The following is a 13,299-nucleotide window of genomic DNA, read 5'->3' as shown; positions in this document are numbered from 1 at the left end:
TGTTTAGTGTTTTATATGTAGCTACATCTATTACTACTATTACATTTGTACTACATTTGTAGCTACATCTAGTACTATTGTCAAACCAGAGCTTCTGTTAATACATTGAATAAATACATGGCCGAACTTACATCCTTGGTCATCAATGTCTCCCAATTTGATTGATGTTATCCCTGAATTCTCGCTGGAACTCATGAATACAATTGATACCAATCTAGATAAACATAGAAAGTAAAAAATATCTATAAACATACTTAAAATTCCCACTATCTAAATATTCATTATATAGATACTTCTCCAGCGCTCCTAATTATAAAATATATTATCAGATTCAGAGTAGGTATCATTTTCACACCCCCAAAGACTCCCAAATATAATTCCCACACTAGGAAAGTCGTTAAAACGTATATCCACATTCCACGTGTATAAAAAGCCGTCCAATACAATCAATGCGGCTTTACTTACCCTAGTTTACCATTATTTACGGGTGTCCCGGACGGCGAGCATCCGTTTGACAATCAACCGTAAAATCCGGACTTATCTCGACAGAGCGTATTCCCCCGGCTTTAATTAAGCATCCGGATGTTTGTTAGTGTTTTGTTTGTACCTACATCTATAAGTAAGCACTATTGTCAAAGCTAGTTTGACAATAGTTGAGCTTCTGTTATAGCATTGAATGCGGGGGCATAATATGTTTAGTACCTTCATGACAGTACTTACATCTTGGCCTTCGGTGTCTTAATTGGTGCTATCCCTGAATTATTTGCGTGGAAACTTAGCAATGATCAAAAATATCTAAAAATTCTGAATAAAGATTTAAAGGAAAATATTACCTAAAATCTAAACACCAAACATCCAAATTGTAGAGATGTTTCCAAAAACTATCCATCCATCAGCCTGTATGCGTCCACTGCTGGACATAGGCCAAGAGCGCGCCACCAAACACGGTCCTCCGCCTTCCTCATCCACCCGCTCCCCGCGAATTCCTGCGATGTAAAACATTTTATCTAGTCATACAAAATCGTTTGAGCTATTCCCGAGATACTAAAATAATATCGTACGTATATTATTATACCTATTTAAAATAATATGCATACAAAAATGTCTCGTTTGAAATCATCGAAATGTAATAGGATTTCGCCCAATGGGGCCGTACCTTACGCTCTGATTATTCCATGAAAATTTTTAATTTTTAAATTTTCTGTGGTCTGGTCTGGTACGTTTCGCCAATTTCGATGTAACGTGCGTAGAGCGGTTTTGGGATTTGTGTGGTGCTACGTGGTGGTGCTGCGTATTGCTTGCTTGGTGGCTGGCTTTTCCTGCATGTTTAGCAGTGGGAAGGCGGGCTGTGCATATCGCATGCTGCATGTTGCACCATACAGATTTGTCTGGTTTGTAGCAAATTAAGTTTTTGGTTCCTTGTAATAAGAAATTGTTGAATATTGTGACCAAAAAACATATTCGTCCACAATATTAAAACAGGGGAACCGGATACGGAGACGTTTGCAGCAAACGCTCGGAGGTTTAATTAAAGTCGGGACGATCTGCTGAATAGAGATAAACCGTGATTTCACGGTTGACTGTCAAACGGGCGTTCGTTCGTCTGAATTTCTGTAGATAGTGTCGGATTAGGACACTAAGCGGATTCGGGGACAGGAAATTCTTTATGTGGATAAAACTTTTGTCAAACATCCGCAAAAATATGTTAATATTTTGTTCAATTGTTTATTTCCATTTGTTTCGTGCAATGTGTAGCAATTGTACTCCTAATGTACCTAGTGGATTTACAACATAAATATAAGAACCTATTTTCAGGCTTAAAAACAAGTTATCGCTGATATTTGATAGTACAATATTTGAAATCATATAATCACATGAACCTATTATACTATGGACAGATAGTAAAGTGAAAAATTATATCTCTATGTATAATCATCAATTACTGTTGTAATTTTTGGATTCGACTGAGCGTATCTAACTAGACATATTTCATTTTTTTTTATCAAACAAAATATTTGTGTACACATATTTAATATCTCGTTTATTTCTTGCACATAGTTTTTAAAATTCATTTCATGTCTTTACATTGTAATATTTAAATTTAACTTAATTGCCCAAGAACATAAATAAAATCTAGTTTGAAAAGAAATTACTCAGAATGTAAATCGCTCAACGAAATGTAATTACTTGGCATGAAGTCGGAGAACATAGTGGATGGAGCCTCTGTTTCTTGGCGTAGAGTAGATGTCATATCAACCAATGGTATATTTTCAGTTTCTCTCAATTTTTCAGTCAGATGCCAGGCTATAATGCACGAGAACATGGGTAAGAAGACCCCAAATAACAAACCGCCCCACCACCAAGCTAATTCATGCTCAGTTAATGTCAACACTTTCTTCCAATCATTGCAAATGTAAGCATTTCCAAGCGTTGTGGAACAAATCCTCAGTATATATTTCTCGGCAACAGTTGATTTCACTTTAAGGCTTGTTACATTTCCAAGAACACACCAGGTTTGAGGTAGCAAATGATTAATATCATAAATTTGTGGATTTGAATAAATTTCAAGTGTATACGATAGTAAAGGTCCATTTGTTCGTGTCGGAGGGTTCCATTTCACATCAATATAACCAGATCTATTGGAACTGGCAAACGTAATAGTTGCTATATCAGCACTTTGCAACCGCAACGTTCTAACGACGTCTCTAGCGGATGTGCTGCATCCATCTTTTGTGCAAGCTCTTAAATGAAATCTATAATCTCTGAATGGAAGTAAACCTCCAACTTGATAACTATTGTTTCTAGGACCGTCTAAATCTAAAGCCAAACTCCTAATAACACCTTGAGAACTAAAATTTTTAGGACGTTCAGTCACATGGTCGCAGCCATTTATCGCACTACATACGTCAAAGTACTCTTCAACCATTGCTCCTTGAGTGACTGAAGACAGGATACCACACGTAGACTCACAACCTTTTTCATAGTTATTCGGTGGACGCATTACTTTTGCATGTCGCGAATAATCTATTTCGAACAAATCATCATCCATCCACACGCAATGATCTCGTACTGTAATGTCACGATCTTTGATATCGACAAGAACAACATCCAGTTCGTACTTAGTTATATAAGGTCGATAATCCAAATGGTTTACCCATCTGATAACAATGATATTGTATGATGACGCGACCAGTTCTAAGATAAACGGTGGTTCTGGTTTACCAACAGCCGTTGTAAAATTTGTGATATTGCTTCGCGCGAGATGTCGAGTTGTTGGGTCATACTTTTCTATACAAACTGCATAGGTTGTAGCTGGCTTCAGCGCTGATAATTCCACTGTGACAGTGCTGCCAGCTGTGTTTGGAATATTAACAGCAGACCATTCTGAATCACTACACGATTCTGGCACCATCGATGAATGTATACCATGTGGTATTTTCACATACAGAAGTGCATAATGAACGTTATCTTTGGGTAGCGGGGAAAATGTTGCTATGGCAAAGGTTTCATTCTTTACTTCTATCTTTAGGTTAGGATATACTTCGTCACACGCTGCACTGTATCCATTCAATTCTGGGGGTACATCAATTTCACGAGGAGATACGGGAAATGCTTCCTTCACTTTATCTATTTCACTCATACATAGCATTCTATTTGTGTATACTCTTAGGGAACCTTTATCTACTTGGAGATTTCGCGTTACATTTGGCAAAAACATGGTCTGCAGATTTTGCATGTCGTATATAACCAGGCTATAACTCCCGTCATACAATTCTTCGCCCTTTATACGTTTTAAAGATGAAAGAAAATGTAATGAACTAAGTTGGATAGAACCATAGATGAGAATATACTTTGACACTTCTTCAATATTTCTCAAGTAATAATTTAGCTCATCGACCACTTGCGGTATCGACCAGATGTGGATTTTCAAATAACCTTGGACGTAGACACATCTTTCTGCGAGCTGAATTGTGGACAAATCCTGTAGATTGAGATTTTTACATGTCTGAAACAAAATAAAAATTTTTTTTATATAATGCATCCATAGTGTTAAATTACACATCCCATCTTATCAAGGCAAAATTACAAAACACCTAAGTATAATACCTGCGAGTCTTCAGAACATAAATAGTAACGAAATAACTCGACGATAGATAGTCTATAAGGTGATCTGAGAATTACCGACTTGTTCTCCACATCTTGAATAACTCTAATATATAATATTTTTCATTGTTTGAGAATTGTGGGAACACCGCACATAGGAGTTTGGTTACTTTAACACATTATTTGACGTGTTATGATGGACATAAATCGTTACAAGTACCTAAGATATAGATACTTTAGTTTTCCTTAGCTGAGAAAGATAAACAAATCGCAGTAACCTTCTCGGAGAAACGCGTAAGTAACGTGATTGCCCGGCATCTTTAAAAATCTTGCTCAGACTTAAGACATTGTTAAAACGAGACAGCGTTATACCGCTGGCATAAATCTGTCTCGTTTTAACTGAAACAAGTCGTCTAAACTAAGTCTAAGTGCGCTCTATAGATTTCGCGTACGTTACGCGTTTCAGCGAGAAGCTACTTGTTTAACTTTTAAGTCATCAGTTATTATATAAGCCATTTTTATTATTAAGGTGGAAGCGACGGGTCTGCCCGCGAAATTCTAGATATAAAATAAGCCTAGAATTGCTTACCATCTGGCAATCTTTGCAGGGAACACAGCTGATAATTCCATTTTTGTTTACCTCTTTGTAATTGTTTGGGCATTCTGAGACGCACTTGTCGTTCAAAGTCCAGTGTTTTAAATGTAGGCATTCGTCTTTTGTAAGGCAATAATTGCTCGCGGATAGTATATAGCTGAAAAAGTTTATGATGTAAAGTTTAAATATTATGCAAGTTTTAGGTAGGTAGAGTAAACAATTAAGTGCCATATAAGTCCATACTTAATATTATAAATGCGAAAGTGTGTCTGTCTGTCTGTCTACTACATTTTCATGGTTCAACCACTGAACAGATTTTAACGAAATTTGGTACAGATTATCCCGGAAAATCGAAGAATTCCTACGAGATTCTTAAGAATCTATCCGTTTAACCGATTTATATGAAAGGGACATAGGTAGCATAAACCCCAGAAATTGACTTGTGCAACTTTTTATCTCGGAAAAGTAGAGTTCCCACGGGATTTAAAAAAACTTAAATCCACGCGGACGAAGTCGCGGGCATCATATAGTGTAGGTAGGTATAATAATATGAGATGGCGTGTCTGGAAATATAGTGAGTGAGCAAATAGCAGCAAGCATACGTGTCACCCGGACAGCGCGGGACACATTCGCCCCGGGACGTGTAATTCCGGCAGAGGGAGCTAGTGTAGGTATATTAATATGAGATGGCGTGTCTGGAAATATTGTGAGTGAGCAAATAGCAGCAAGCATACGTGTCACCCGGACAGCGCGGGACACATTCGCCCCGGGACGTGTAATTCCGGCAGAGGGAGCTAGTGTAGGTATATTAATATGAGATGGCGTGTCTGGAAATATTGTGAGTGAGCAAATAGCAGCAAGCATACGTGTCACCCGGACAGCGCGGGACACATTCGCCCCGGGACGTGTAATTCCGGCAGAGGGAGCTAGTGTAGGTATATTAATATGAGATGGCGTGTCTGGAAATATAGTGAGTGAGCAAATAGCAGCAAGCATACGTGTCACCCGGACAGCGCGGGACACATTCGCCCCGGGACGTGTAACTCCGGCAGAGGGAGCAGCTGCTGGTATTCGTGTTGCGACACCCGACGCACTCGCTGCTGCAATTCTCGCGCTCCGCCCCTTCCAGGAAACGCTGGCATTTTCTGTAAAGCGGAATTCACATTACGAAATTAGTGGCACAAAAGTTTCACGACATTATTTTCATCACACTAATATTATTAAGGCGAAAGTTTGTGTGTATGTGTGTGTGGGTGTATGTTTGTTACTCCTTCACGCAAAAACTATTAGACAGATTTAGCTGAAATTTGGAATGGAGATAGATAATATCCTGGTTTAGCATATATGTTACTTTTTATCCCTGAAATCTAAGAGTTCCCACGGGATTTCAAAAAACCTAAATCCACGCGGGTGAAGTCGCGGGCATCGGCTAGTTATCAATAATTGCACGTGCAAACGTCTAATTTCGTAATGCATGCATCTAATTTCATATTAGATGCATGCATTTACACGTGCAATTGATGATGAAATTAATGTCGTGAAACGAATTTCGCGCCACTAATTTCGTAATCTAAATTCCGCTTAAAGAACACTCGTTTTAACTAGAACTACAGTGAACTGTGTGAATGTAAAGTATTAGGTATATAACATGGAACAGAATTTGTATAATTAAGTAGGGAAGTACCTACTTTAGAGTATTTTATAAAAATAAACTGACCAAGTGCATTTGAATCAGCAGTACTTAAATCAATCAAGAACGCCACTGAAATGTAAAGATAGAGGTCATGATTAATGAGAGACATTCCGAATGGTAAGAATGAACTACTTAAAGAAGCTTAGTACAAAAATAATCAATTTTATTTCAATGATGCTGGAAGCCACAGTTATTTTGATTACCCGAATCTCCAAATGATCTCCTACTTAGATACGAGTAAATATCTACATAGGTGTCCATCTATTCCATCCGTTATACCATCCACCATCCTACCACCTACGTTCCACCATCATAGGTGTTAATCTATTATTCCAACAGCGCTTCCGAGACAGTAATAATCTGGGGCGACTTAACAGCAGGCCTCCCTATCGGGTATTCTGAGGACATATCAGGAACTTGGCGCGATGGCATCCCAGTGGATCGTGTCCACGAAGCAAGTTAGCGGATTTCCCCAGATTATTACTCCGCCACTGTCAATTTCTAGTGTTCATCCATTGATGCGGGTACCCTACGTTGTACGTACCTATTATTCCAACAGCGGTTCCGAGACGGTATATCGGAGCAGGTGCAAGGGAAGTTACAGCGAGCCTCCCTATCGGGTATTCTGAGAACGTGTCGGGAACTTGGCGCGATGGCATCCCAGTCGATCGTGTCTACGAAGCAAGTTAGCGGATTTCCCCAGATTATTACTCCGCCTCTGTCTATCTTAAGAAGATTGGGCAACCCCACCTGGAATTATGAATATTAAATGCTAGGCGGTGTTTGGCAGCTATGCCGTGATAGCCTAGTCGTCAAGACATTCGCCTCCTATTAGGAAGTTCGGGCTTCAATCCCGGGCACGCACCTCTAAATTTTCGAAGTTATGTCGTTTTAAGCTCTAACGGTGAAAGAAAACATAGTGAGGAAAGATGCCTAAGAGTTTTCCATAATGTTCTCAAAAGTGTGATGTCTGCCAATTCACACTAGGCCAGCGTGGTAGACGTTAACAAACCTGCCTACCTAGTTCAGTACAAGCCGTGGATCTATTGATATGACCCGCGGTCCCTGAGGTCACGAATGCACGATGGGCTATTATGTGGCAACAAAACGTGTTATTTCTTGTACGATAGTACGGAACCCATCGTGTGTGAATTCGACTCGCTGTTGACTGTTTTTTTCCACTAACCTCCCGTAATCCAGCCATATCGTATATAACCAACGCGAAGTTATATAAAAGAGTGTTCCCGCGAATCCGGGCTAGATTCGGAAACAAGTTTCCCAGAGTCTCTAATCCGAATACACGGTAAACAACCATAAATCCAGTCACCTGAAAAATTAATCAAAAATCTCTTTATTGAACCGCAGAATTCAAAAAATTAAAGGTATAGAAGTAGGAAAGGAGCATTAACTTGTTCGCGCAACCAATGTGAAGTCTAGTGAAAAATCAGTGCGCGTTTTGATAACGAGTATTTATTAAATGTAGTGAATGAATATTATGAAAATCTACCTAAATATTACTTTGCCAATTATGAGGAAACTGATGAACTAACACACACACATGCACATACAGTACAGCACGGTACACATACTGAGTATATACATATACAAACAAAGCACCAATTAATTGTTCCTAAATAATAAGATTACCCTGCGCTTATATCACTGTACCTTTAATAAGGAATAACCCCTTTAGGTTAAACTACATCTAGGTACTTGTACCCTCTTGTAATTGGTTGTAAAATCGTATATTTAAATGTTGTATAGAAGCATATCGCATGCTGCATCATACGGATTTGTCTGTTTCAGTGGACTATAGCAAATTAAGCTTTTGATTATATATATTAGTATATTGTATATTTACTAATACTTGCGAACTTGTAGGAAACCTGCCTACCTGAGAGTTGTTCATGATGTTTTCAAAGGTATGTGTGTGTGTTTGTGTATGTGGTAGACTAATCCTTTTCGTACTGAGACGAGACCCGTGCTCTGTAGTGAGCCGGCGACGGGTTGATCATGGTGAGGATGACTTTCTTGCGTGATTACTACCAGTACCTACTTTACGTTAGTTTGGACGCTACACATATTATGTTTTCAGATTATTTGTGAATGAGTGCTTAAAAATCAGCGACTCGCCTCTGTTCCCAGTATACAAAAGAAGACATCCGAATTCCGATACCATTTCTATTAAGTAATTTAGAATTCTATTGTTACCGCACAAAGTAAGAAACCTTCTTACCTCTTTTAATTTAGGAAACGTAACATTTACAAAGTCTTCCGGTTTTGTCCTGTCTAGCGGAGAAATTTTCAGATCACCAATCACAATAGTACAATTCTCCAATTTCGAAAATAGTGACTTTCTGTGTATAAACATGTCAATACAAAATCCATTATATTCAGCTGGCTCCGACGTACTTGTACTCTTAACTACGTAGGAGAAACTGAGGATGATACTGTAGATCATTATGCTGGAAAAATTAAAAGTTTAAAGTAGCAATATCCATACTATCTGCCCTTCCGTCCGTCCGTCTGCCCGTCTGACTATCTGTCTGTCTGCTAGCTTTTCACCGCCCATCTGTTTAATCGATTTTGGATATATTATATTCACGGATATAGTTGTGGGCATCATCTATCTATTCTATACATATGATAAAATTGTAGAAAAGTGGTGTCTGTACAATGGAAATATATAAAAAAAGTAGCAGGGGTTGTTATTATATCGATGCCGAACCCGAAATTGTAATTAATTTTTTTTTGTCTGTTTGTCTGTTTGTCTGTGTGTTTGTGCACGCTAATATCAGAAACGGCTTATTCGATTTAGATACGGTTTTCACTAATATATTGTAGTAAGCTTCACTTAACATTTAGTGTTTATTTCATGTCAATCGGTTCATAAATAAAAAAGTTATGTCAATTTAAAGAATCACGCTGCCCGAAAAGTCACTATTCCACGCGAACGAAGTCGCGGGCACGGCTAGTTTATTTAGTAAATAAATATATTTTGTTCCAAAATATTACCAGTACCTATTTGCTCCAAACAGAAGCCACCTGAGACCTGGCCTCGCATCTTGGGAGTTCGGAGTTCGGGCCGATCGGTGTTAGCGCCGTCTATATTGATATTGTGACAAGGTTTTACAGGAAAAAATGAGACAGGCGCTTTTTCTCTTAAATATCGCCGCGCGCGCAGTTCAAATCTATAACCGTACTATTACCTACCTAATTTCATTTCTATTTGCTACCTAATTCTGTAATGTTATTATCTTGGCCATTGTTTGTGAAATAGAAGTCATTATTACATACATTCATTTAAATAATTAAGCTCTGACAGACGGACAGATGAATGGACAGACAGACGGGCGGACAAATAAAAATTCACCCAAGTAGATTCGGAAACCTCGCTTCGCTCGCTCAGTATTTCTTTAAAAAAAACTTAAAACAAAATAAGTCTACATTTTTTTTTTTTAATTCACACATGATGGATTTTATCCTGAAATATTTATAACACATTCGACAAGTGAAGGTTACAGTAACTAGAAAAGAGCTGATAACTTTCAAACAGCTGAACCGATTTTCTTGGATTACCTATAGCTAAGAACACTCTCGATCAAGCCACCTTTCAAACAAAAAAAAAAAACTAAATTAAATCGGTTCATTAGTTTAGGAGTTACGATGCCACAGACAGCAGACTTATAACCACCCCTCTTTTGGGGTCGGGGGTTAAAAAGAGCTGCTTCATAGAAATAGGTAGATACTTCAACTAGCTTATTGACATCATATACCTAGGTGATTTTTTCTATTATATAGATTAAAAAATAAGTACAATTATTATTATAATAAGTACCTAAATAATTGATATTAATTTATCGTAGTGTTACTTGTTTAAGTCATTAGCTAATACCTTTTAAGTCCTGCGTTATTAATTATGATAAAGCTCGCAACCCAACGCAATTAGGTCATATCAACATTATCAACAGAATAAGTAGGTAATAATTTTTGCAATAGGTACATAATTAGTAATTACCACATCAACGTGTCCTTAGCCATGTCACTTTGAGTTTCCTGGTGTCAAATCTTTTGTACTTCTTCTGCTTTCGAGCAAAACGCCTCTTCAAAATGTACCGGCCAAAATATTTCAAGAAAGTTCCACTTGAAAAACACATATTTCTGCAGGTCTATTTTCCATTGCACTATAGAAAGTTAGTATAATCTATCCTGGTTTTCAAGCTTTGGAAGAGAGGAGTAGGTACTCTTAGTACAAGTTTGCGCGCCAACATTGATAGGTTTCGAAAATCGAAACGTCAAAGTAGAATGGACCTAACGCATTGTATTGAGGTTTGAGTTCATTAGTAGACACATCTAAAGCACAGAGGAAAAACGGAATCTAAAGCCCAGCAAAAACTTTGTGAAATTAAAGGAACAGACGTATTTTTTTTTTTGACTTATATTGTTTCGAAACTCGAAATCAATAAACGTTGTCGTCATCTGCAAAGTCGTGCTAAGGATGCAGAGCTTCTGCATCTTTGTGCAGAAGCTGATGGTGAACTATTTTATGGTGATTAGACGATGTAAGTTTTCCTGCAGCTGAGGACTGGGCTACGTACTTGTAATGTCAAATTAATGGGATAACATTAGCCAGGAAAGTTGTTGGAACTTCTTCCTACAAAGACAACCACAGCCACGGTAAATGTTTCTTGGAGATCAAAGATTCCTTGGAAATACTAAAACTTGAAAAAATGTATACAAAAAAAACCTAAACTAGTAGATTATCATAAAATACTTGATGACATCGTTGGGGACTGCGTGTACATTTTAAGAAATGAAAATTTTATCCCCTAGGAACCTCTTAGGATTTTAGGGGGTTTAGCGAATAGTAACGAGGTGGATGCGTACCTTTCCGTGAATTGGCGGAAATCTGAGATTTCCAGGAAATCTGAGATTTCCAGGAAATGCACCGATGTAGATAATCCCTGTTGCGCAATATTAAATTTAATGGGCTGTTCTCAGAAAAGGCAGTCCTTTAGTTTCATTTCGGACTGCAAAATTATTTAAACCATGCTCAAAAGACACATGCTCAAACATGCACATGGAAAAACATGCTCAAATTTCAAAAAAAAAAAAAAAATTAAACCCATGAACAAAAATTTTGTCTCAAGTAATATCAGCCCATAGACATCTTACCTACTTATTAGAGAAATATTAAAATAGCAGAACACTTTTCTCAAAAAAAAATGCTTTTGTTCGCGTTACATAGATGTTAGATAATATATTTTTACTTTTTATAGAAACTGTGCAAATTAATTATAATTTTCCTGCTGTAAAGTGCATATTTTAAATACAGATAATTAATTTATCTAAATAGCCGAACACTTTTCTCTTAAAAAATACGTAACTAGTTTTCTTCGCGCTTCTTAGGTACCTATTTGATTTTTTTTTACAAGTTGTGTAAAATAAGCATTACATACATTACTCTATGCATATATGCAATGCAAGTAAGTATAAATAATAAGTTATCGCGACACTACAAGGAAAAATACTGAGTTGACGACAGAATTATTAAAATTAATTGTTACTTGCGGCTGCGGCCGATCAAAGTAATGCCACCGTACGGACTGAGGTCGGTATTGGTGCAAATTATTTAATTACGCCCATGAAGATTCGATAGGCTCCTAATTTAGGAGTTTGACCTGCAGGGGTCATTCTTATATAGGGTGATCTGAAAAGATTCAGGATATTCTTATTATTTACAGTGTGTAGTCCAGAGGTATTGTGGACAAGACGTGCGTGGCGCTAATGTCAGGCCCGGTCTCCACCTAAGTGGAGATGAGGGGATGTGCGTTCAGCCAATATTCTTAATAGATGACGTGACAAAATTATCACGCCCACCTTATTAAAATCTGATTTACAAGAAGCAAAAAGCTTAATTTGCTATAATTCGCTTAACCAGACAAATCTGTACCTACCGTATAGTGCAACATGCAGCATGCAATATGCACCGCCCGCCCTTCCACTGCAAAGACAATTTTGCAATTGTAATTGCAAAATTTTGCAATTGGGCTTTGTAAGGTTCTGAGAATGCTCGTGTCGGGGCGAAAAGTGCGTCGAGTGGTTTTGGGATTTGTGTGTTGCTGTGTGGTGGTGGTTCGTATTGCTCGCTTGGTGGCTGGCTTTTCGGCGTTTAGCGGATTTTAGCAAATCAAGCTTTTGGTTCCTTGTATATCATGGATTGCAAAGTAACGCCTGCTTCTACAGGTACATACAACATTTAAAAATCTGATTGGTTGTCTTTACAGATTTCCTTTCCGTTCCGCTTAATTGGAGACCGTGCTTTAAACTAAACTCTATCAAAGCCTAGTCAGCTCTCAGCTTAGCACTGTTTAATCATAAAACCTGGAGTTTGTTCTCATCTTACGTCCTGCTCACGTTCTCTTACACAAAACATCATAGCCCCGTCGTCGAGTAGTAATAAAACAGCCTGTACAAGAGGCCCGGGTCAAGTGGACTTAACAAGTAATATTGCATTTCGTGCCCGTGCCTCGGATGTACGACGTTTTGAGTGCATGCTTAAAACAACGGTTAGGAGGGGATTTTCTTGTGCGAGCGAATTTTTCGTCTCCAAAATTGCTCTACTAGAACGTTGAGCCGGATTTGTCTTTGCCATTTGCCTATTATATCGAGTTCACAACTTAACCGAGATAGACAACATTGATTTTGAAAGAGCCACCCCTACAACATAGTAACTAGATACTTACAGCTTTTTTAACCGACTTCAAAAAAGGGAGAGGTACTCAATACGTCGGAATCTTTTTTTATTTAAGAAATAAAAATCATCTCTCTACTACAACGGTTCACAAGATACAGCCCACTGACAGATGGACGGTCGGACAGACAGCGGAGGCTTATACTCGTAGTA

At 38.1% G+C, this 13,299-nt stretch overlaps 1 protein-coding gene across 6 annotated transcripts; it reads right to left on the bottom strand.

Moving 5' to 3' along the window:
• Window positions 1–1,695: 1,695 nt before the first annotated feature.
• On the bottom strand, window positions 1,696–12,000 carry LOC123873292 (putative molluscan insulin-related peptide(s) receptor). Of its 6 annotated transcripts, none has more exons than XM_045918086.1 (8): window positions 11,960–12,000; window positions 10,411–10,576; window positions 8,629–8,857; window positions 7,579–7,719; window positions 6,937–7,142; window positions 5,698–5,844; window positions 4,694–4,856; window positions 1,696–4,006 (listed from the first exon to the last, which is right to left on the bottom strand). In XM_045918086.1, the coding sequence occupies exons 2-8, from the start codon at window positions 10,431–10,433 to the stop codon at window positions 2,150–2,152; spliced, it is 2,766 nt and encodes a 921-aa protein (XP_045774042.1). In that variant the 5' UTR covers window positions 10,434–10,576; window positions 11,960–12,000; the 3' UTR covers window positions 1,696–2,149. The 6 variants fall into 6 exon arrangements, with proteins under 6 accessions (XP_045774042.1, XP_045774038.1, XP_045774039.1 ...); XM_045918082.1 differs by having other exon boundaries at window positions 10,411–10,613; window positions 11,852–11,997; XM_045918083.1 differs by having other exon boundaries at window positions 11,852–11,997.
• Window positions 12,001–13,299: the final 1,299 nt, after the last annotated feature.

The sequence above is a fragment of the Maniola jurtina genome, chromosome 16, assembly GCF_905333055.1.
Source record: "Maniola jurtina chromosome 16, ilManJurt1.1, whole genome shotgun sequence".
In the NCBI taxonomy this organism is placed as follows: domain Eukaryota; kingdom Metazoa; phylum Arthropoda; class Insecta; order Lepidoptera; family Nymphalidae; genus Maniola; species Maniola jurtina.
This window is presented reverse-complemented; position numbering and strand designations above follow the sequence as displayed.